This window comes from Zingiber officinale, chromosome 8A (genome assembly GCF_018446385.1).
Source record: "Zingiber officinale cultivar Zhangliang chromosome 8A, Zo_v1.1, whole genome shotgun sequence".
In the NCBI taxonomy this organism is placed as follows: domain Eukaryota; kingdom Viridiplantae; phylum Streptophyta; class Magnoliopsida; order Zingiberales; family Zingiberaceae; genus Zingiber; species Zingiber officinale.
The window spans coordinates 81,162,753-81,188,225 of NC_056000.1; the positions used below are offsets into that span (position 1 = coordinate 81,162,753).

Here is a 25,473-nt window from a genome sequence, read left to right on the forward strand (position 1 = left end):
GAATATTTCGTCTATTTTATATACAACTATTCAAGATATGGGTAAATTTACTTCATGCGCCGCAAGTCTAAGTGTTTTGATGAGTTCAAAGAGTACAAGGCTGATGTGGAGAAACGTCAAGGTAAAAGTATCAAGACACTACAGTGAGATAGTAGTGGCGAGTGCCTCTTGGGAGAGTTTAGGAGTCACTTATCAGAAGTCGGGATTCAATCCCAACTAACTGCACCTGGTACACCCCAACAGAATGGTGTAGTAGAAAGAAGGTATAGGACTCTTATGGAAATGATTAGATCGATGATAAGTTATTACCAAATTCGTTTTGAGGATATACTTTGGAAACGGAAGTAAATATAGTACCTTTTAAGTTAGAACTCTCTACTCACATAGAATTGCAGAATAGGTGTAAGCCTAATTTGAAGCATATTCGGATTCGGAGTAGTCCAGCACATGTGCTGAAGGGAGACACTGATAAGATGGACAGGAGTACACTTGTTTGTGGGTTATCCTAGAGAAATGAAAGGGGGTTTATAATCTTTAAAATCAGAAGGTCATAGTTAGCACCAATGCCCGATTTTTAGAAGAACAATATGTAATGAATCACAAGCCCATAAGTAAATTTGTTCTTAAGGAAATAATAAAGGACACGTTTAATCTAGTACCAACTGTACAAGATGAAATATCACAAGAAACTGCAACATGTATCACAAATGATACACAATTACAGACAGTGCCTCGTCGTAGTGGGAGGGTTGTTAGACAACCCTAAAGATTCATGTTTTGGGAGAATTTTTGGACTTGATCCCTAGTGAACATGAACCTGATCCCCGGACATATGACGAAGCACTCCAAGATAAAGGCAGCATCTTGGCAAAGAGCAATGAATACAGAATTAGAATATATGGGAGCTTGTAGAGCCACCAGATGGTGTAAAAGTCATTGGGTCTACAATAGGAAAAGAGGGATAGATGGGAAGGTGGAAACTTTCAAAGCAAGGCTTGTTGAAAAAGGAAACTTTCTCACCGGTAGTCATGCTTAAGTCTATCCAGATTCTTTTATCTATTGGATTATGAGATTTGGCAAGTGGATGTCAAGACAGCTTTCCTTAATGGAAGTCTTGAAGAAAACATCCATATAAAAGCAACTAGAGGGTTCATTACAAAGATCAAAGAGCATCTTGTGTGCAAGCTCAATCAGTCTATAGACTGAAGCAAAGCTTCAAGGTCTTAAAACATCCGGTTTAATGAAGTAATCCAGTCATATGAATTTATTCAGTGTTTGGATGAGTCTTGTGTATATAAAAAGTGTGATGGAAGCGTAGTGGTATTTCTTGTACTATACATAGATAATATTTTGGATAGTTGGAAACAATATCAAAGTGTTGTCGGAAGTAAGGGTATGGTTGTCTAAGAAATTCGATATGAAGAACTTGGGAGAATGCGCACATATTCTCGGGATCAAAGAGATCACTAGAAAAGAATGTTATGCTTATCTCGAGCTTCATACTATCCTAGCTCGTTTTAGCATGCAAGACTCCAAGAAAAGCTTTCTACCTTTCAGGCATGGAGTAGCTTTATCAAAAGAAATGTCTCCGAAGACATCAAAGGAGATAGAGGACATGAAGGCAGTTCCTTATGCTTCGGCTATCGGAAGCCTAATGTATGCAATGTTGTGTACGAAACCAGATATCTATTTTGCCCAGGGCATAGTTAGCAGATATCGAAGTAACCCAGGACCAGGACACTAGACTGTCGTAAAGTATATATTAAAGTACCTTAAAGGGACTAGAGATTATATGCTAGTTTACAAGGCAGATAATTTGATCCCTGTGGGTTACACGAATTTTGACTTCCAATCAGATAGGGACGATAGTAAGTTGACATCGAGGTTTTGTGTTTACTTTAGAAGGTGAAGTCATAACTATGGAAGAGTGTTAAGCATAGGTGCTTTTTCAGATTCCACCATAGTAGCTGCGTATATGGCAGTCTCTGAGGCAGCCATAGAAGTTATATGGCTCAGAAACTTCATGATGGACTTAGACATGATTTCTGATTTGTCCAAAAATTATTACAACTTTTGGTGCAGTAGCAAACTCGAAGGAACCATAAGTCCATAAGGCAATTAAATACAATAGAACGCAAGTACCATCCAATACGAGACATCGTATAATGAGGAGAAGTTGTTGCCGCCTAGATTGCATCAGATGATAGCCTGAAAGATACTTTCACTAAGGTTCTTAAGGAAAGAGCTTTTGATGGACATGTTGAAGGGTTGAGAATCATATGTATGATAGCAGATATGACATTTTAGTCTTTTAGTATAAGTGGGAGATTGTTGGAATGTATACTAAAATCCTAGCTTTTTGTATAAACATATATTTAGAAATAAGAATCATATTGGTCAAATATCTACATTTATTTGTTAAGTGTAGTTGTTCAATTAATTTATATTGTAGATAATATGGTGTGTGGTGTCACACACTGAAGATCATGTTATCAGTTCTTTATAAATTATAAACTGATGCTCACGACTAAGATGGAAAGAAACAAATCATTGGAATAGTCGTAGTGTAATTAGGTATTAGTTTATCTTGACTAATAAATTACACTAGTACACTCTAAGTGTATTGAGTAGGACCAGTTTATACTGACTTAATAAAAGAACTAGACCTTAGTTATTATGGAAGTGTGTGCTCTTAATCCTAATATAATAACAAACATATATATTTAGTATTTATTTCTTTAACTTATCAAAGGGTGAGATTTAGCTCGATAAATCAATAGGCCCGATAAGTTGGGAAATGATATTACTTATAGTGTGTGTTGTTGATTATAGAAGAAAACTGTGTCCTAGTAATCTAGGCTGAGAATGTCCCCAAGAGGAGCTCATAAGGATTGTCATGTTAAACCCTGCAGGTGAACTTAGTCCGACATGACAATGAGATTGAGTGGTACTACTCTTGGATTTAGATATTAATTAAGTGAGTTGTTAGTAACTTACTTAATTAATGGACATTCGTTATCTTAAACACGGGGAGACTAACACACTCATGATAAGAAGGAGCCCATAATATAATTTGGGATTGGTGCAGTAGTGCAATAATAACTCTTTAGTGGAATGAGTTATTATTGATGAACTTGAGTTATGTGTTCGGGGCGAACACGGGATACTCAAGCTCATCGAAAGGCCAAAACCAATTTTTCCTCTAGGTCCATGTCGTAACCTCATTAATGCCTTAAATCCACTCATGGAAAAACTCATCTTGGTGTCCAAGAGAGGGCCGACCCATGTCTTGGTGACCAACCCATGTGGTCGGCCACTTCCTCCTTAATAGGGGTCGGCCCCTTGCTTGGTGCCCAAGCAAGAAGGGGTCGGCCACAATATTCAAATTATAAGGGGGTGTTTTGATTTTTTAAAATCTTCTCTTTGTAGATATCTACAAGTTTTAAAAGAGAGATTTTAAAATATAAAACTTTTCTTATTTGAATTAGGCCACATGGTTTTAAAAAAAAAATTAAAGTTTAAAAACTTTTCTTTTTTAATCATCCTCATGGTTTTAAGGAAAAAAGAAGAGAAGTTTTAAATTTTAAATTTTCTAATTTTGTAACCATGTTAAAAAAGGAAATTTTAGAAGAAAAATTTTAAATTTTAAAACTTAGTTTTAATTTTTAAAACTTTTCTTTTAAACATCCACATTAGGAAATTAAAAGAGAGCTTGTAAAATTTTATAAGAGCTTTTCTTCTTTACTTATAAAATTTTTACATAAGTATTTCCTTCCTTTTTAAGTGGTCAGCTACCCTTGCTTGGTGCCCAAGCAAGGGGCCGGCCAATCAAATCAAATCATCCAATCAATGATTTGGTGATTGATTCAATCAAGAGTAAAGAAAAGGAAAAATAAAAGAGGAAAAGGAAAAACAAGAGAAAGATTTTAATTTTTATAAAAAGTCTTTCTTTATTTGCCTTGGGCAAGTATTATAAAAGAAGGGGAGGAGATACCTCATAAGTAATCTATTATTTTTCTCTCTTCTCTCTTGTCTTCTCCAAAGGGTCGACCCTTGCTTCTCTTCATGCTAGGGCCGGCCACCTCTTGTGGATACTTGGTGTGGCCGGATACAAAGAGAAGGAGAAGAAGAGAAGAAGTAGGGATTGCATCATCTCTTGTTCACTCGCTTGTGCTCTCTCTTTTATGGTCGGATCTCTCCCCTTCCCTTCCCTTTGCTCTCTTTTCTTTGGTGGTGGTGAATGATGTGAGCCAAGAAGAGGCATTGAAGGGAATTGGGGGACCCATGACAAGGTCCAAGACTAAGAGAATGAAGCAAGCTTTGGAAGGCTTAATAATGAGGCTCAAGGAAAAGGAGGATCAATGCACAATGGAGGCAACAACTAAGTGGATCACATTCCTTCAATTTGAAAGTGAAATTGGACCAACATGAGGACCATTTTCGTGTGCATGCATGGGGGGTTTTTCTAAAGTGACTTTTGATGTCCTTTGTGGGTTTTTAATGTATTTTTGAAAGTTCCTATGCTAGTATAACAAATACCATGCATGCATGGTTGCATTAAGCTAGTATTAGGGATTAGTGGTTGCATTAGTGGATAATAAAACTCATGCATGCAAGCATGATATTTATTGCATAATTAGTGCATAGGGGATCTTAAGGGATGTTAAATAGGAGAACTCTTGTATGACAAATGAGGTAAGTTTGAATGAAAATTTGAGTTTCTCTTTTGTGAGAGCTTCCTTCTTGTTCTTAGGCAAAGAACTAATTTTGATCTTATCAAGGCAACTTGTGGCGATCAAAACTCCATGACTTATCACTCACCTTCTCATCTTGCTTGAGTGTGGCGTCAATACCCTTCCCCAAGCTGAATTTCAAGGCGATCCATTTACAAGGTTTCTTTATCATTTGGTATCAGAGCTTTGGCTCCTTGATTTTCAGGTTTGTGTCTTGTTTTCATCTTTGTTCTTGTCCATCTTTGTTGATCTCTTCGTCCCTATCTATCATAAATTTCTATTCGCTATTTGGGTCCTCAACTCAAAAAAAAAAGAAGGAAAATTCGAAAAAAAAAATAAAAAGAAAAAAAAAGAATCATTAGAGTCATTGATTTCTGATTGAAAAAAAAAAGAAGAAAAAAAAAAGAGGAGGATTTGTGAATTTAAAGGACTCAATATTCTTTCTTTGTGAAATCTGAATTCAAAGATATATTCATTCCATTGCTCTTGGTCATTGCTGAATTTCTCATTTTATCCGTTTATTTCTCTTGTTCTACTCATATTTCTTATTCACTTGATTGTCTACTTGTTGTCTTGAGAAAGATATTGATAAGGTTCTTTCCTTAAGAGCTTATAAAGGAAGCTGAGTAGATAAATTTGAGTACAACCACGTGAGTAGAGTGGTGAGGTCCGTCTAACATTTCTTTTGTAAGTTTCCTTGTCATCTTCTATTTTTTTTTTTTTTCAAGCATGAGTGGGGAAAAATCACCTCATTCCCCTAGGCGAGATCTTAATAGGCTTCAAATGGAGGCACTTACTCAACAATTTGAGAGAATACTTCAAAGACAACTTGAAGAAATACACGAAAGGATGGACCGACTTGAAGGAGAAAAAGTTTCGAACCGTGGGGGCAATTCTAATCATGAAGAATTTCGTCAAAGTGAACCATTTTATGATTCACCAAGAGAAAGAAGGAGGCATGAAGGGGGGAGAAGACGTGAAAGAGGAGGTAGAGACCATAGACGAGAAGATGATCTAGGAGATGTGAAAGTCCAGATACCTTCCTTCCAAGGGAGGAATGATCCTGAAACATATCTTGCATGGGAGATGAAAATAGAACAAATTTCTCATGCCACAATTACAATGATGCAAAGAAAGTAAAGGTGGCTGCCCTTGAGTTCACCGATTATGCCTTAATTTGGTGGGATCAATTGCAAAAGGAGAGAAGAAGGTATGGAGAGCATCCTATCAACACTTGGGACGAAATGAAGACTTTGATGAGAAGGAGATTTGTGCCTTCCCACTACCATAGGGAATTGCACAACAAATTGCAAAGACTCACCCAAGGGAGTAGGAGTGTGGATGATTACTACAAGGAGATGGAGGTGGCTTTGATTAGGGCCAATATTGTGGAGGATAGGGAAGCTACCATGGCTCGGTTTCTCCATGGCATAAATCGAGACATTGGAGACATTGTGGAGTTACAACATTATGTGGAGCTTGACGACTTAGTGCATCAAGCAATGAAAATAGAGCAACAATTAAAGAGAAAGGGCGTTATGAAGAAATCATCTTCTCCAAACTACTCTTCAAGTTGGAAGGACAAGCCAAAGAAGGAGGGTTCTTCTTCAAATTCTAAGGAGGCAGCAAGCACTAAGAAGCCTATTCCTACTACCTCTTCTTCCACTTCTAAGAGTAGGGATATCAAGTGTTTTAGGTGTTTGGGAAAAGGTCATATTGCATCCGAATGGCCGTATAAGAAGACTATGGTGGTGAGAGATAATGAGAGTATCTCTAGTGAAGAAATTACCTCTCATTCCTCTTCATCAAGCGATGAGGAAAATGATGGAGCAGCCTATGCGCAAGATGGAGATCTCTTGGTGGTTAGGAGATTATTGGGAAGCCAAGCCAAGGAGCATGAGGAGGACCAAAGAGAAAATATTTTTCATACCCGCTGCCTTATTCAAGGTAAAACATGCTCTATGATCATTGATGGTGGAAGTTGTACCAATGTGGCAAGTACTAGGATGGTCACCAAACTCAACCTCAAGATTACACCACATGCAAGACCATATAAACTCCAATGGCTTAGTAATAGTGGTGAATTGGTAGTGAACCAGTAAGTGTTGATTAATTTCTCCATTGGCAAATATGAAGATCAAGTTCTATGTGATATTGTGCCTATGGAGGCAAGCCACATTCTTCTTGGAAGACCTTGGCAGTTTGATAGGCGAGCTCACCATGATGGATTCTCCAACAAGTTCTCTTTTGTCCACAATTCTCGCAAAGCCACACTTGTACCGTTATCACCAAGGGAGGTTTGTGAGGATCAAATAAAAATGAGAGAGAAAAGAGAAAAAGAATAGCGAGAGCTTACGAAAAAGAAAGAGTGTGTGAAAAAGAAAATACTTGATTTTGAGGACAAAATTCAAAAGAAAAGAGAGAATGAGGAAAAGAAAGAGAGAAAAATAGAAAATTTGTTTACAAGAGGAAGTGAGGTGAAGAAAGCTTATTTGACAAGGCAACCTATATTTCTTCTTTTGAGCAAGGAAACTTGCTTGGAATCGAACCCTAACTCCTTGCCTAGTGATGTTGTTGTTATTTTACAGGATTTTGAGGATGTGTTTCCCAAGGAAGTACCTCACAGTTTGCCACCAATGAGGGGGATTGAACACCAAATAGACCTTATTCCTGGCGCTTCTCTGCCCAATAGGCCAGCTTATAGGAGCAATCCTCATGAAACAAAGGAGATACAAAATCAAGTGGAGGAGTTATTGCAAAAAGGATGGGTTAGAGAAAGTTTAAGTCCTTGTGCTGTACCCTAATTTTGGTGCCTAAAAAGGATGGATCATGGAGGATGTGCACTGACTGTAGAGCAATCAACAACATCACAATTCGGTATAGACATCCTATCCCTAGACTTGATGATTTGCTTGATGAATTGCATGGTGCTTGCTTCTTTTCTAAAATTGATTTGAAAAGTGGGTACCATCAAATTAGGATAAGGGAAGGGGATGAATGGAAAACAGCTTTCAAAATCAAATATGGATTGTATGAATGGTTGGTAATGTCTTTTGGGTTAACTAATGCACCAAGTACTTTTATGAGGCTTATGAACCATGTCTTACGAGAATTTCTTGGAAAATTTTTGGTAGTATACTTTGATGATATTTTGGTATATTCCAAGAGTTTTGTTGAGCATCTTGCACATCTCCAATCTGTCTTGCATGTCCTTAGAAAGGAAAAACTATATGCTAACTTGGAAAAACGTTCTTTTTGCACTACTCATGTGGTTTTTCTTGGTTTTGTCATAAGTTCTAAAGGAGTGCAGGTTGATGAAGGGAAAGTTAAGGCCATTAGAGATTGGCCAACTCCTAAAACTGTGAGTGAGGTTAGGAGCTTCCATGGGTTGGCAAGTTTCTATAGGAGGTTTGTGAAGGACTTCAGCACAGTGGCAGCACCTCTAAATGAAATTATTAAGAAAAACATGGGTTTTAGATGGAGAGAGAATCAAGAAAAGGCATTTCAAACACTTAAGGATAAACTCACACATGCACCCATTCTTGCTTTACCTGATTTTTCCAAATCTTTTGAAATTGAATGTGATGCATCTCATGTGGGTATTGGGGCTGTTTTACTTCAAGATGGTCATCCCATTGCATATTTTAGTGAGAAATTAAGTGGCGCCACTCTCAACTATTCCACTTATGATATAGAATTATATGCACTTGTTAGAGCATTACAAACATGTCAGCATTATCTTTTGTCTAAAGAATTTGTCATTCATAGTGATCATGAATCTTTGAAGTATTTGAAAGGGCAAGGGAAGCTCAACAAAAGGCATGCCAAATGGGTCGAATTTCTTGAACAATTTCCTTATGTGATTAAGCATAAGCAAGGAAAGGTAAACGTTGTAGCAGATGCACTTTCAAGAAGGTATAACTTGTTAGCTACACTTGAAACTAAATTGCTTGGCTTTGAACATATTAAGGAATTGTATATACATGATAATGAGTTTTCCCAATTATATGCTGCGTGTGAAAAGAAATCACAAAATGGGTTTGCTAGGCATGACAACTACTTGTTTAAGAATAACAGACTTTGTGTGCCTAGAGGATCCATGCGTAAATTGCTAGTTAGGGAAGCACATGAGGGGGGTTTAATGGGACACTTTGGGGTTCAAAAGACCTTAGAAATGCTGCTTAAACATTTTTATTGGCCACACATGAAACACGATGTGCAGAAATTTTGTGCACAATGCATTGTGTGTAGAAAAGTAAAATCTAAGACATTACCTCATGGACTTTACACGCCTTTGCCTATTCCTAATTTTCCTTGGACTGACTTGTCTATCGATTTTGTTTTAGGGCTACCACGTACTCAAAAAGGTAAGGACTCCATTTTTGTGGTAGTTGATAGATTCTCCAAGATGGCACACTTCATACCTTGCCACAAAGTGGATGATGCAACTCATGTGGCAGATTTGTTTTTCAAAGAGGTGGTAAGACTTCATGGCATGCCTAGGAGCATTGTTTCAGATCGTGACACCAAATTTTTAAGCCATTTTTGGAGGACCTTATGGAACAAGCTGGGAACAAAGCTTCTTTTCTCCACCACATGCTGACGGCCAGACTGAGGTGGTAAATAGGACACTTTCTACTCTTCTTAGAGCAATTATTAAGAAGAACATTAAATCTTGGGAAGAATGTTTACCTCATGTTGAATTTGCTTATAATAGGGCTGTCCATTCTACTACTCAATTTTCTCCTTTTGAGATTGTTTATGGGTTCAATTCACTAACACCTCTTGATTTGCTTCCTTTACCTAACACTTCTTTTTTAGTTCACAAGGATGGCAAAACAAAGGCAGAATATGTGAAGAAGCTTTATGAGCAAGTTAAAGCTCAAATTGAGAAGAAAATGGAGTAATATGTAAATCGAGCCAATAAAGGGAGAAAAAGAGTGGTCCTTGAACCCGGTGATTGGGTGTGGGTTCATATGAGGAAGGAACGGTTTCCTACCCAAAGGAAATCAAAGCTTCAACCAAGAGGAGATGGATCATTCCAAGTGTTGGAAAGAATTAATGACAATGCTTACAAAATTGATTTGCCCGGTGAGTATGGTGTTAGTGCAACATTTAATGTGGCTGATTTGAGTCCTTTTGATGTAGGAGATGAAGACCTAAATTTGAGGACGAATTCACCTAAAGAAGGAGGGAATGATGTGAGCCAAGAAGAGGCATTGAAGGGAATTGGGGGACCCATGACAAGGTCCAAGACTAAGAGAATGAAGCAAGCTTTGGAAGGCTTAATAATGAGGCTCAAGGAAAAAGAGGATCAATGCACAACGGAGGCAACAACTAAGTGGATCACATTCCTTCAATTTGAAAGTGAAATTGGACCAACATGAGGACCATTTTCGTGTGCATGCATGGGGGGGTTTTTCTAAAGTGACTTTTGATGTCCTTTGTGGATTTTTAATGCATTTTTGAAAGTTCCTAAGCTAGTATAACAAATACCATGCATGCATGGTTGCATTAAGCTAGTATTAGGGATTAGTGGTTGCATTAGTGGATAATAAAACTCATGCATGCAAGCATGATATTTATTGCATAATTAGTACATAGGGGATCTTAAGGGATGTTAAATAGGAGAACTCTTGTATGACAAATGAGGTAAGTTTGAATGAAAATTTGAGTTTCTCTTTTGTGCGAGCTTCCTTCTTGTTCTTAGGCAAAGAACTAATTTCGATCTTATCAAGGCAACTTGTGGCGATCAAAACTCCATGACTTATCACTCACCTTCTCATCTTGCTTGAGTGTGGCGTCAATACCCTTCCCCAAGCTAAATTTCAAGGCGATCCATTTACAAGGTTTCTTTATCAGTGGTGGTGGCCGAATTCTAGAGAAGGAGGAGTAGTTTTTGGGTGGTATTCATCTTGGCGGATCGTCGCCCACACGACATTCAAGACGAGGCGAGGAATACGGCAGAAGATCTCGAGGTTATTAGCATACAAGGGAAAATGTATAACTAGTAATTGTTTTCCGCATCATGCTAGTTATTTTTCTTTGTAAGAATTCCAAACACAAGAGACATTAGATTCTAGTTTTTCGAATTGTAATTCGAGTTTATGTTTTCTTTTTGTTTTTCAAATTTGTGATTCGATTGAACTTTTTGGTTAAATCTAGAGTTATATAAGGAAATTAAATATTAGCTTTCCTTAAAAGGCTTTGGCTAGGAAGTGGTGGTTACTCCCATATCCAAGAAGGTCTAGTGTCTCGCCATGTTTAATCTGGAAGCCAATTTTGAAAATTAATATTTAATTGAATTTATAACATAGGTTGATTTGGATCAATAGTGTTAAGTTCTGCTTGTGATCCAAATCTAAACCATTAAGAACAGATAAATTAAATTTGGAATCAATAATGTTAAGCTTCATTTGTGATTCCTAATTTAACTTCTAAAGAACACAATAGGTTGTTTAGGAAAAGTTCGACACTTGTACAAAATTTTTGTACAGTGGAACTGGTATGATCTTCCTAGGACCAACCAACAGGTTGGTGGTCGGCCCTTCACATCCTCTCCTTCTCCTATTCTTCTTCCTTGGTCGGCGGCATCTTCATCTCAATGAGCTTGGTTGGTGGCCGGATCTTGCTTAAGGAAGAAGGAGAGATAAGAGGTCTTATTTCTTAGCATCCCTTGGAGCTTGGTGGTGGTCGAACCTCATCTTCTCTTGGAGTTCTTGTGGTGACCGAAACTTGCTTGGAGAATAAGGTGTTAGTTAGAGCCCTAGAGCCAATCATTTGATGATTGTATGGACTCATGTATATCATATTCTTGTATATTAATAAAGGCATTTGTTTGGTTATTATACTTATTTGTATTAGTGCCAAATAGACTAAGTATAATAGCGTCCTTGAGTAGAAGGTTCATACCTATATCAATCGATTAGTTGAATCGATAGTGAGATGATATAGGGAACACTACTCTAAATCATTCCTAGTCGAGTATTAACATTCAGGGGCAATGTTAATACAATAAGACTAGCATGTAGGTCAGCTCGATGACTTGATCTCACAAGTCATGGATATAGAGATATCAAGCTGACACATGGGTATGCATTAGAGAATGTATACTGAATGACCCGCCATGAGAAAGTATTATGGATCGTTATATGAGTGTCATATACTTTCTCATGTGGCTATTAGTATGACTATTAGTCCTTTGACCTGAAGTCACCATGGATCCCTACATAAGGAGTTATGTACTTTGGTTTCGTCAAACGTCACCTGTAACAGGGTGGACTATAAAAGCGATTACTGGGTATGTAACAAATTATGCAGAGGGATGTGAGTGATCTAGATGGGATCTATCCTTCCCATATGACGGGAGCGACATCAATATTCTTGATAGAGTTAGACCACGAAGTGCATGACCATGTCCAAATGAGTCAACATTAGATGTTGAACTCATTTGATTGAGTGAGTCTACTTGGAGTTCAAGATTTAGATTGATTAGAGGATGACACGGTCTATGCCTCACAGTGATCAATCTAGATGTCAAGGATAGAAGGACAATGCCACATATTGTGAGGAGTCACAATTAGTAGTCACAAGGTGATGTTGGATCTCAACATTCTTGTAACTTGGGTAGCAATGATGTATTGCTAGATGCCGCTCATTGCTTATGTTTCGGCCAACGTTACAAGAACCTATTGGGTCACACACAAAGAACAAGTGGATGGAGATTAGGTTCATATGATGAACCAAGAGAATTAGATTCATTTGATGAATTAAATTGGATTAAGAGTAATCCAAATTGGGCTAGCTTGAGTTAGACTCAAGTTGATTCATGTGTTCAATGAATCTAATTTAGATTATGATTCATTGAATCAATTTAATTAAATGAATTAGATTCATTATATTAAATTGGCTTGAATTAAATGGTTGGATTAGATCAACCATGAGAAAGATTAAGTCAAGTTTGACTTGACTTGAGAGGAAGAGGAAGAGTCAAGTTTGACTTGACTTTGCCACATAATATGTGTGACTTGGCATTAAGTGGCCAATGATGATGTGCCACATCATCATAGTTAATACATGATTATGCCACCTAATGGAAGTTACACTTCCTTCTTTGTTTTAATGTGGCCGGCCACATTAATGAGAGTAATTACTCTCATTGTGGCCGGCCACTCAAAATGAAGGGAATTGATGTTTTTCATGATTATTGTGATTAACTCCTTCTTCCTCCTTGGGTGGTCTCTCTTCTCTCCATGGTGCTGTTGCCGTGAGGTTCCAAGAGTGGAGAGGGTGATTTGAGTTCCCAAAATTAGAAAGGGTAAGTGAAGGTCACATAGAAGAGTGTTCTTGGTTTTTATCCTCTCTTCTTTGATCTCCTTTCTTCTTCTATTCCATCCGAGAGCCCTAGAAAGTGCTAGCACACTTGGGGTCTCTCTTCTCCATCCTTGAGTGCTAGAGAGCACTCCTTGTTCGTGTGGATATCACTAGAGAAGTATCTACCTTGATACTTTGGAGATCCGACACGTACCTTGGACGAGCGGGAATTTTACGAGGGCACGCTACACATAGATCTAGGAGTAGATCTATAGATTTTGAAACTCGTATTTGTATTTCGTTCGGTTTTCTTTGCACGGATCTACGACTTTGTGTGATTCGGGGTTTCCGCGACGCGAAAAGCGGTTTTCGCGGCCCGAAAAACCCAACATAAGGTAGCTTGGGTGGTTCTCGTCTCGGTAGATCGTCACTCACACGACGTCCGAGATAAGAAGAGGAAAACGGTAGAAGATCAAGAGGTTGTTGTTTACAAAGAAAGATATAACTAGTAATTTTATTCCGCATCATACTAGTTTTCTTTGTATAGTTTTTGAAATACCAAACACAAGAGACATATGATTCTAGGTTTCAAATTTATGATTCTAGTTTGTGTTTTGTTTTGTTTTTCGAATTTGTGATTCGATTGTTCTATTTGGTTAAACCTAGGGTTATATAAGGAAATTAAATATTAGATTTCTATAAAAGGTTTTGTTTAGGCGGTGGTGAATGATCTCATACCCAAGAAGGTCTTGCACCTCGCCATGTAGTTCTGGAAGTCAATTTTAGAAATTAATATTTAATTAAATTTGTAACATGGGTGGATTTGGGTCAATAATGTTAAGCATCATTTGCGATCCAAGTCTAAACCACTAAGAACATATAAGTTAAATTTGGAATCAATAATGTTAAATTCCGTTTGCGATTCCTAATTTAATTTCTAAAAAACATAATAGGTTGTTAGTAAAGGTTCAGGACTTGTACAAAATGTTTGTACAATGGAACCGGTATGATATTCCGAATAGCAACCAACAATAAAATGTCTCGTTGGATACCTCACTTTCCATGCAAAAGGCCGTTACGTTAGGATAAAATGTTCCCCGTAATTTACCTACTTATAACTTATCGTGGGGCCGACAATACTGCTCCGTTTAGGTTGAGCGATATCATATTTTACTCCAACAATGATAAATACTAGTTAACATTAGTAAATATTATATTATAGTAGTTATAAATTATAATTGATATTTTATTTCTGATCAACACAATTGACATTATGTTATAGAAGTTACGATCTCGTAACTACTATAATTATATAATTGTAATGGATATGAAATCATAACTGTTATAATTATATAAATAACTAATTACTATAATTATATAGCAACTATAAATTCATGACGGTTAAATACTACAAGTAAAACTAAGTTGACACACATTTAGTTTTTATCCAATAATTTTTTTTATTCATGGCTAAATTTTCCAGGAGGGGATGCCCAATGAAATAATGAGAATTAAATTGCATTTGCAACTTGAAACTTGAAAGATATGTATATCAACCAACCACCCACAATTTATATCCATTCATTGTTTTGGTGGCACTCCAATGCCCCAAATTCTCACCTTCCATCTTCAAAACTATAGCTTGGTAAACGGTTACCGTCGAGTCAAAGAAACAATGCCAATTCGGTATCAAATCTTACTACTCTTTTCTCTTTCAATTCTATCATCTACTAAATAAAGATAATGTCTCATATTATATAAATGAGGAAAATTTAGACATATAAAATTTTGAAATTATAAAAGTCTTAGATTTAAAACTAAAAACATAATAATCTGTTTTTTTTTTTTTTTTGAGATTTTTAGATCTATTTAATTATTTCTGATTTTTTTTTCTGCCCATTGTAAAATATTTTTATTATAAATATTTAAAGATTTCAAACCAGCCTTTAAATTTGCCTCCTCATACTGATTTATTAGTAAAAGTGATATTAATGTTTTTGCTCTGATTAATAAAGCCAATAAATAATATTATGTCTCTATCCCTATAATAAAGTCGATTATATCACGTAACCATTCATACATGTAAGCATCCAACCATAACATCCAATATTAATAATAAAAAAATAAAATATACAATAAAATGTACATAAAATATTTAATTTCTTCGGGGGTTAGAGTTTGAATTGTTCTTCAGTGAAATATTTCTATGGCGTTGTAATTGGAGCAAAAACATAGAGGGCAAAAAACAGGGGAGAAGAAGGAAATAATAAACCTTTGTGAACCGGGAACCGGAAACCGGCAGGTCAGCTGGTGATTGGGGGAGAGCAGATAGAACCCTAATTTTCCGCTACGTGTCTGGAAATTGGCTCATGAGATCCCAAAATGCTCCCGGCGATGGCACGGTGGGAGTCGCGAGCAAATTAGGGATGGGACTGTTGCTGAAGATGTTGCCGTTGAAGTTGTTGGCGAAAATTGGGCTCAGCTCGTGGAAGAAGCTAATCACGCTAGGATCGAACGCCGGCGGGGTGAAAAGTGCGGGGGAGATCGGGGGGAGCGAGGAGGGAACCGGCGACAAGATCCCGGGGAAGGAAGCAGTCCGGTCGAGGGTTGGCCCGCCCCCGATCTCCCACCGATCCGAAACCCCCGGTTGCGCCCTTGTGTCCCTCACACGCGGCGACGCGGATGCGGCGGTGGATCTCTCGAAGGAGGCGATGCGGGCAGCGGGGGAGATCGCGCCGGATGGGGGCAGAGGCGGCTGCGGCAGTGGAGGAGGATTTGCGGTTGAGGAGTTGGAGCCGGTGAGCCGCTGGACCAGGGTCATGAACTCGCTGGGATTTATGTGGATGATCTTGGGGGAGACGGTGTAGATGATGACCGGGCCGCGAGGGCGCGCCGGCGGAGGGTCGGCCGCCGGCGGATGGTGGTGGCGTGGCGGAGCGATAGGCGGCTTCCGGATTTTGTGCGAGTCTTTGCCGACCTTGAGAGGAGATGGACGGGGTCCCTGGAGCTCTCGCCGCGGGGACGGATCCATGGGTTTGGTGTCCGCGTTCGCCGCAGAGAGAGAGAGAGAGAAAGGGGTTCGTGTGCTAGCATTAAATAGCGTTCAAAAGAGAAAAGAGACGAACTTTAGTCTATGGACGCTTACCAATAAATATTTAATGGTTTTATTTTATTTTTGACAATTCTTCGAGCCGGTTGGGAAAAACAAAAGCACCCAATTTAAAGGTCAATCAAACTACTAGGGCAAAGCTAAGCAGTCACCTTAGCACCTCTCTATAAGTAGGCCCATCCTTTCATGGGAAAGGTAAAGCTCATTTTGTATGAAAATTAGCTTAAGTCATTTTGTATCTAAGTTGATAACCATCCATATAGATATTAGCTGTATCCATCCAATCCTTTCGGATGGGTCTAATGATTAACACATGAGATATGTAAATGTCTTTCTTATATGCTAGTTATTATTTCAAATATTAGTAGTCATTCGTGATTTACCTCCTCTGTGTTGATCCTGAGACGAATTGACAGAATGCTGAGGACGAACATACATCTTTTGCACCATTAACTATATCCATCCAAGTTACTCTTCAGGTAGTACACTAGTTGAGTCATCCATAATTTATCTATTAATTTTAAAATGAATGAAAAAAAGACACTAGGGACACTAACGTGGCAGGTTCTAAAGAACTTGGTTAGAATAATAGAAATTGAAATTTGTAAAAGAGAAGCTAACAGTGATTAAATTGACAAATAAGATTGCACGCACGGTGAATCCTTCCACGCCGCAGAGTGCAACCTCAGCACCCGCCTCGCCTTCTCCTTGACTCCGGTGGAGCAGTTGGCCTGCAGCACCAGGCAGAGCTTCGCCACCGCCCCCACGGCCAGCATTTCCCGCACCACCCGCTCCTCCATCGCCAAGCACCTCCCCACCGCGCACAGTATGGCCACCCCCTGCTCGTTCGCCGCCGGCGACACCCGCAGCACCCGCTTCGCCACCACCGCGATGCCCGCCGCGTGCCGCACCAGCTCTGCTCGACCCTCCGCGCACTCGCACAGTTGGCGCAGAAGCGCCAGATTGAGCTCCGTCCTCCTCCTCCTCTCGTCGCCCTCCGCGGCTGCCAGCTCTAGCTCCACCGACGCCCACACGCCGCCGGCCTCCACGATCTTCACCCGGTTCCGGCCCCACGGAGTGACGTGGGACAAGATTTTGAGCGCCGCATGGGGAGTGGAAGAGCTAGAGATCCGGCCGCCGCCGACGTCGTCGCGGATTGAGCAGAGCACGGATTGGAAGAACAGGGGACTCAATTGCTCCAGCGTTCCTCGATTCGCCGCCTCGACGATCGACTTCAAGATTAACGTGGCCGTTGATTTTACTTCGTCACATCCATGCATTAAGATTCTCACCACCGTATCGATGAGGCGGTTGCCGGCGCCGTCGACGACCGGCTTCCACTCCTCCGGCGGCACCCGGAGGACGTAAAGCGCATCGAGCGCCAAACTCACTTCCTCCCCGTCTATTTTACTCGTGTCCATTAAGATCTCCGCCATTTTCGCCGGAACGCCAGCGCCCGCCATGCACCGCCTGTTGCTCTCGCTCTCCCCGGCGAGGTCGACTACCTTCCTGATCACGTCGACCCGTCGCTGCCGGACCGAGAGGTCGCGAATGAAGCCAGCGACTTCTGTCCGGTCGACGGGGGCCCTCGGCGTGGGGATGCGGTCAACGGCCTCGCCGGCGGCGGCGGACCAAGACTGGATGAGGCGGCGGAGGGTGTGGTTGGGTGTGAGTGAGGCGGCGGCATCGGGCGGGAGCTGGAGCTGCGTGACGGGGCACGTTGAGCGGCCGTCGACGAGGAGCCACCGCTCGATGCTCCGGCGGTCGTAGGTCATGCCGGTGGCGGCGGTGACGGGGTCGCGCATGATCTCGAGGGAGATCGGGCAGAGGAACAACCGGGGCACTTCGATCGAAGACGAATCATCCATCTTCTGACCCCTCAAATTTTGGTTATCGATCAGGAAGAGAATCTAATATAGATTTAACAACATTCATGATTCATGTTGACTTCATTTTCTTAATTCTAAATTTTAACATTTGAAAATTCTGACTCGAATAAGTAAATTTGACAAAATTGACTCTTTCGTGTGGACAGATAAAAGAGTTTAAATAAATACATTTGAATATTATATAATAATTAATAAGCAAGAAGGATTCAAGTCAAAGTTCAAAAGTCAAAGTATGCTTTTGGTTTATAGAGATTAATTTAAGTGGCTGCCCTATCATTTTCTGCTCGTCGCGCGGTCTTCGTTCCGCTCATCAGTGTTCCCGATCGGCGCCGGCTTTGGAATTGGAATTGGAATTGGAATTGGAATTGGAATTGGATTTGATGACGGTGTTGACATGAAGGGTTTTACGGGAGAACTCTTCGAGTAATATATATCTATTGTAAAACTCAAAAGGGCATTCATCGGTCGGCATGATGTCTCTTTTCTATTTAAGTCAAGTAAATATCTTATTTAAAATAAATTATACGAAGTACAATTGATTTTAAGATTTTGATTGTAGCCGAGCTTATATAACCTATAATAGTTGATTGCTGCACTACTTAAAAAACACAAAAGTTATTTTTAACCATGAAATAATGGTTTAATAATAACTGGATTGAGTACCAATGGTTGATGTATACATATTAACCATGATATTTTATCCCATTGGTAATGCTTTGTTATTAACGATCGTATTCTTTGTTTTGGTTATTTCTTTGTTTCAGTCATTAATGTCATATCTTTAACGATAGGATTTCCTGCTGTCATTTTTGCAAGACTTTTAATGAAGCGTAGAGAAAAAAATCTTAGTATTTGGACTCCACCTAGATTCAAGATCATCTTAATTAACCATTGAATGCCACTAATAAGTAGCCTAGGTTTATAGGAGGAGGAACTGATGGAAAGGAGCCAACGAACACCGACTCCTCCACCGAGCCTCATGCGCACCTCTCGTTCTCCATTGCAGACCACACAAGGACGTCATCTTCATCGTCTCCTCCGGTTGTCGGATCTCGCACAGCTAATGCCATCAGAGTTGACTCCCAAATTTAAGAGTCATCTCTTCCATTCCACAGCTTCTCCCTGTTGGTGCGGGAAGCATCCGACGATCGAACATGAATTTTGATAATAACAAAGTTATTTGTGGTTTAACATATTTGAATGAGTTTGCAGGAAAGTTCTAAGTGTACTTAGACAAAAGTCCTAACTGCGATTAGGCAAGTGGAAAACTCTAGGAGGCGATAACCCTAGGTCCTAGGGGTAGTAACCCTAGGCGAAAAGTCTTGGCAGGTCGAGGGCTTGGGCAAAAACCCTAGAGTCGGAGACTCTAGGTGGAAGGTCCTGGTGGTCACGGACCTGGTGAAAATACTGGATGGGTCGTGGAACGAACGTCCAGCAGAAAATCCTAGAGTCTCGAACACTGAGTAAAAATCCAGTCGGTCTGGAAGACCGGTCTGACAATAGGTAAACTCTCTTGAGTTGAGTGGGTGAGGACGCGTCCCCCGGTGAGGGAACAGTAGTCGTCGATTCGACCTAGGATTTCCGGACTGAAATCTGAAGTCAGAACCGGACAGTCCAGTGACTGACAAATTCTTACATTAATATTGTTTTATTTGTGCTAACTCTATTTTGCAGTATATGTTTTGTATTTTGTACTAACGTATCTTGCAAGGAGTGAAAAAGAACTAAAAGCCCGGATGAACAGTGTCCGAAGCACCCTCCATGGAGCTTGGAGGTGCCTCGGGTGCCTTGGCCGAAGCAGCACAAGAAGCAAGTCGAGGGCGCCTTCCATGGAGCTGGAGGCGCCCTGGACGTTGGGTGGAGGGCGCCCTCCATGGGCTTGGTGTCACGCCCCGGGGGAGTCCCTGTCCATAGAAATTTCGGCAGCACCTCCCCTGTATGGCTGACAATCTGAGTCATTTCTACATGCACAATATACATCAGCCATAGGCGGCTGGAATATACACACAACCACGCAATTATATGATGCAGCCTACTCGGCTGATACAATAAAAACACAACCATGCAGTTATATGTAAAACAACCCACTCGGCTGTACCAAAATCAAAACACAACGGAAATAACAGAAATCAAATACAAATCAAACACAAAACTGCTAGCCGGCTAGGCTTACCAACCAACAATAATACAAGATACCACATAACAACTTCAAAACTCCAGAAACAAAACCGGAGCACAAACTAAACACACTGACACATAAAACAAACAACACATAAATGAAACCGATCGATCTTCTGAGGTGACGTGGGGACCAGCAGACAGGATACTCCAAGCGACATCATAAACCACCTGGTACCTGAAAAAGATAGTGTCCACAGGGGTGAGTTCAACAACTCAGCGAATACCAATAGACATGCCTAGTAAGAAATATCTAACAGCAATAAACATGGAATACAGCTCCCTAATCATATATAGGAAATATGCAAAACTGAAGGGTAACTGAGGAAGTTGTACTCACCAGGAACTCCTATCTAGAACAAAAGGGTCGTCAAACCAGATACACAATATGCCTCCTGTGTAAAATACCGAAAAATAGACGAATATTAATAAGGGAATTTTTCGGATTTTTTGGAAATTTTTCTAGAATTTTTCGGAGCTCGTATGGACGAGTTTACGGGGATAAAACGAGGTTCCGGAAAAGCCTGTTTAGGTTACCCCGTTTTAACGAGGAAAAGTTGATTTTATTTATATTCTTTTCCTTTTCTTTTTCTTTTGTTTTCACCGAATTCTTCTCACTGTTTCCTTTCTCTCCCGCGCGACTCCTTCCCCCTGCCCTAACCGCACGAGCGTCTTCGGTTTATTTCCTCCGGCACCGCTACTCCTCTTCATTTCCTTCTTCCCCGAGTGCACCAAAGCCGTGCCGACGTTTCTTCTCCTCTTCTCAGCCGCCACCACAGCGCCAGTCGTGCCCTAATTGGGTTGTGCCGCCGTCGAGATTTCTTCGCCGCCACCGACCTAGTGCTGCCGCCGGCCTTCCTCCGCCCTACAGCCACCTTCCACCGGTGTCCTAGCCTCCAGCCGCGTGCCCTAGGCGATGCCTTATCCTCTTCCGAGCACCGGCAGCCGACCAAGTTTCTTTGCCTAGCCGACATCGTCACTGCCGCCCTTCGTGCCCTAGCCTGAGCCTTGATTTCTCCTCGGAACAGTGGAGATTTCGGCAAGGAAACGCTCTTATCTGATTTCCTCACTGTCCTCCGGCAAGAAGGCGCTATCTTAGGTTGTCGGCACATTTTTAGAAGTGGAGGATTTGCTTGTTTCCGACCACCACACCCATGTCAACAGATTCACACACCTGAGGTAAATTTTGATTGTATGATGGGTTGTTGTTTGACTTGAGGTTCCCAATTATTGATCTCAACTCGATCTGTTCAGTGAAAGATTCTAACAGGAAAGGGTTGTTCTGTGGATTTTCTTTGGTCCGGCAGCAATCTTTCAGCGGCTACTTTACTTCGGCAGTAACATTTCTGCTGGGAATCTAGATAAGATGTAGGGTAACAGATCCTTGTGGTAGATTCTGTGTTGGTTGGATTATTATGATGACAGATGTGAGTTAGGTTTATGTGTGGTATTAGGTGTGTTGATGATTTATGATTTAAGGTTTTGCCTAGATAGTTTTAAGGAGTCTATTTAGCAATTTATTGGAATTTTAGCTAAATAAAATATATCTCTGTTGGTATCACAGGACCTTGACGCGAGACAAGTTTCTCAACGTCTGGATTTGGATTGATTGGACCATTTCTTTTGGAGGCGGGTACTTTTGACTTATTGTCTTTGATATGCTTAGTAATGAAATTAACATGTTGCATTAATTGTGTTTCTTATTTGTTTCGGTTAATCACTGCCCAATACATGTTACCTGTTTGATTGGTTGTTTGTTTGCATCTCGTATTGATCTCGTACCTGATTTTTCATGCTCATGGGTAGTGATATAACCATGTTTCACATGTTCAGGACCTAGGTTTGATACCTTATTGATCAGTATATCTTGATATGATTTACTCACTATGGTGCCCATTGTTATATGTCCAGAGGTTGGTTTAGTATATTACCATGCTTAGTGACATGCACCATTTGCATGATCGCATGCTGTGCGATAGATTGCTCCATTATTGTTGAGCACATTGCCAGTTTCATCACTGTTCGGTGCTCCGTTGTGACGCTCATGGGTAGCGTGACACAGCGTGGTAGCACGTCAGTTTGGCTCTTCCGGTGCTCCGTTGGTCCGCTCATGGGTAGTGTGACGCAGCGTGTAGCACGTTAGAGATCCCTCCCGTCACAGCGAGATGAGAGCATTGCGCTCCCCCATTTATGATTTGGGGTAGGAGTACGTGTGTACTCCGACAGCATCCCGTCCACTCGGTCACTCATCAGGGGTAGTGATGCAGAGTGCACGGTTGTCACAGCTCTACCCACTCGGTCCCACTTTTGTTATGAGTTGGCTGACTGGCGTCAGGGGTGACCATGACATTGGCATCATATGCATGATGCATTTATTGTTTGTGATTGTGTTTGCTGCATTTATATGTTGCATATTGTTTGGATACCTATGTTTGACATGCATACAGGTCTTCTATACCTTTCGGACTGTTTGTCCTTATACCTGGTCCTGGTTAGTACAGATTCTCTCCTGTCTACTTCGGTTTGCATTTATCTTTATTTTTTATCAGAAGACTGTACGCATGATTAGTGCTAGGTGTTATTTCTTTACTTTGCATATCAATTGTACCTGCTGAGTGTTGGACTCACCCCGCCTCCATTGTTGTTATATTTTCAGGTTGAGGCTGTCCGGAGCAGTTCCAGTCGCTAGTCCCCACTGCACGTAGTGCTAGTCCCCTGCAGCCACAAGACTGTTTACTTATCTTTTGATTTTATGTTTTAGATTATGTTTTGATCTGGTATTGTTTAGATACTTGGAGCTTGTATGGATTGTATTTGTCGATGGATTTTGGTATGATTTGGTTTTGTTCTACTACATGCCTGCCTGGACGGCAGAAGAGGTGAGATTATCATATTTGAGCTTTACGAGTGTAGTGGAGTAGGGTGGATTTCGAGTCAGAGTATTATTTTTCTGTTTAATTATCTTAACTGCGTGGTTGTGACAGCCAGAGGCTGAATAAATTATAATAACTGCGTGGTGCTTGCTTTTACTTATTGTTATTATTCCAGCCGCCTGTGGCTGATGTATATGTGATATGTAGAAATTTCAGATTGTCCGCCGTACAGGGGAGATGCTGCCGAAATTTCTTCGGACATGGACTCCTCTGGGGCGTGACATCCTGTATGCATGTCAAACAAATGCATCCACCAAAATGCAGCATATAAGTGCAACAAACACAAGCAAATAAATACAATTCATGCATATGGTGCCAATGACATGATCACCCCTGACGCCAATCAGTCATCTCACACACAATGGTGAGACTGAGTGGGTAGGGTTGTGACAACCGTGCACTCTGTCGTCACTGCTCCTGATAAGTGACCGAGTGGACGGGATGCTGTCGGAGTACACACATACTCCTACCCCAAATCATAAATGGGGGAGTGCAATGCTCTCATCTCCCGGTACACCATGACGGGGAGGGATCCCTGACGTGCTACCACGCTGCGTCATACTATCCATGAGCGGACCAACGGAGCACCGAACAGAGCAAAACTGACGTGCTACCATGCTGCGTCACGCTACCCATGAGCGGACCAACGGACCACCGAAAAGTGATGAAACTGGCGATATGCTCTACAATAATGGAGTAGCCTATCACGCAGCATGCAATCATGCGAATGGTGCATGAAACTAAGCATGACAATATCCTGAACCAAATCCACATATATATATAAAAATGTGTACCCTAGTACAAGAAGTCAAATCCACAGACCTAGGGTATACAGGCCCTCTATGGTATAACAACCTAGGTCCTGAACATATCCACCTCCATAAAATATGTACCAACAATGTACATAGATCAAAGTAAAAGGTCTAGGTACACAGATTAGGTATGATGTAAAAATATAGATACACATGTCAGATAATAAAAATCCAGAGTCTAGTCCTAAACTCAGTAAAGCATGGTATGTCACTTACTCTAGAAACTAAGGTACTCATGGTAATAATCATGAAGTATAAACATGGATACATAACAAGCGACAAAACAGAACATGCTATGGGTATCAAACTGTGACATACCAAAGGCAAACATGATCATTGCTTGTAGCTATAAAATACTATGCATATCCAAATGACAATATCATAAAAGATAAGTCAAGAGGTACCCGCCTCAAATAGAAATGTCCAATCCGGTCCAAATCGACGTCGAGATACTCGTCTCGCGTCAAATGTCCTGTATCACCAACATAAATATTTTATTTAGCTACACTCCTAAAAATAGCTAAATAAAATCTCTTACACTAAATTAAGGCAAAACCCTAATCAACAATAACATACACTTAATCCACAATCCAACTCACATGAACAACTACTCATGTAATCCAAATTATACCATAATCTACCATTAAGATCAATCACCTACTCCTTACCTCAAAATACAGCCGTGCTTTTGCTGCTGGAACAAGGAAAAATGCTGGATGAGTTGCTACCGAAACCATGAACTTCCCACTGTACACAATTCCTGCTGAAATCCTTCCCACTGATCAGACCAAGTTGAATTCAATAAGTGGGATCACAAATCATGCAACAACCTAATCTTACCTCACTAAACCCCACTGATATCAACCGGATCAAGCAAGAGGTCGCTGATGTGATCGAGCAGAGGGGTGGCGACTGAGGAGGATCACAAACTAGGGCACGAGTAAGAAACTCGGACTTGAATCCTCCTTGCTCTTGGCCGGAACCAACCCAAGCAGAGACGTGCCGGCGGAGAGCCTGGGCATAGTGAGAGATCGGCTGCAGGGTCTCGGATGCCGGCACAGAGAAGATCGGAGAGGGATGGCGATGGTTCCTCACAGTTAATGGATGGACCAGGGCAAGAGAACCGAAGAGGAGACCCTCAGGTGGCTCTCGTCCGCCGGCGTCAGGCCGTGGCGACCAACGCGGTGAGAACCTCTGCGACAAGGAGACGATGCTAGGGCTACGAAGAAGACAAAGCAATGGTCGGCGTTGCGCTACTCGGTGTCGCGAGAGGGAGAAAGAGACGAAGAGAATCGAACCGCGAGGATGGCTAGGGAACGACTGGCTATTCCTTGCTCATGGCTGAAATCAGCGCAGGGACACATGGAGAAGATGAAGAGAAAATAGGAAGGAGGAGGACCCAAAGCTTCCTTTAGCCGGCCGTTTTGTACCCGAGGGAAGGAGAGGAACCGACTCGGGGCGTAGGCGGCATCGGCGCCGTAGGGCATAGGCCGGGTGAGAAAACGG

At 41.0% G+C, this 25,473-nt stretch overlaps 2 protein-coding genes across 2 annotated transcripts; both read right to left on the reverse strand.

Annotated features, from left to right (window-relative positions):
• Positions 1-15,129: 15,129 nt before the first annotated feature.
• Positions 15,130-16,166, reverse strand: LOC122011804 (protein MKS1-like). The gene has a single exon (XM_042568185.1). It carries the CDS (start codon positions 16,075-16,077, stop codon positions 15,394-15,396), a length of 684 nt encoding a protein of 227 aa, XP_042424119.1. The 5' UTR covers positions 16,078-16,166; the 3' UTR covers positions 15,130-15,393.
• A 615-nt stretch (positions 16,167-16,781) lies between these two features.
• Positions 16,782-18,025, reverse strand: LOC122011008 (E3 ubiquitin-protein ligase PUB23-like). Its single transcript, XM_042567457.1, has one exon. The coding sequence runs from the start codon at positions 18,021-18,023 to the stop codon at positions 16,782-16,784; it is 1,242 nt and encodes a 413-aa protein (XP_042423391.1). The 5' UTR covers positions 18,024-18,025.
• Between the last annotated feature and the right edge of the window lie 7,448 nt (positions 18,026-25,473).

Coding starts and splice junctions, on each gene's coding strand:
- LOC122011804 (XM_042568185.1), bottom strand. CDS start 16,077: ATGGATCCGTCCCCGCGGCGAGAGCTCCAGGGACCCCGTCCATCTCCT.
- LOC122011008 (XM_042567457.1), bottom strand. CDS start 18,023: ATGGATGATTCGTCTTCGATCGAAGTGCCCCGGTTGTTCCTCTGCCCG.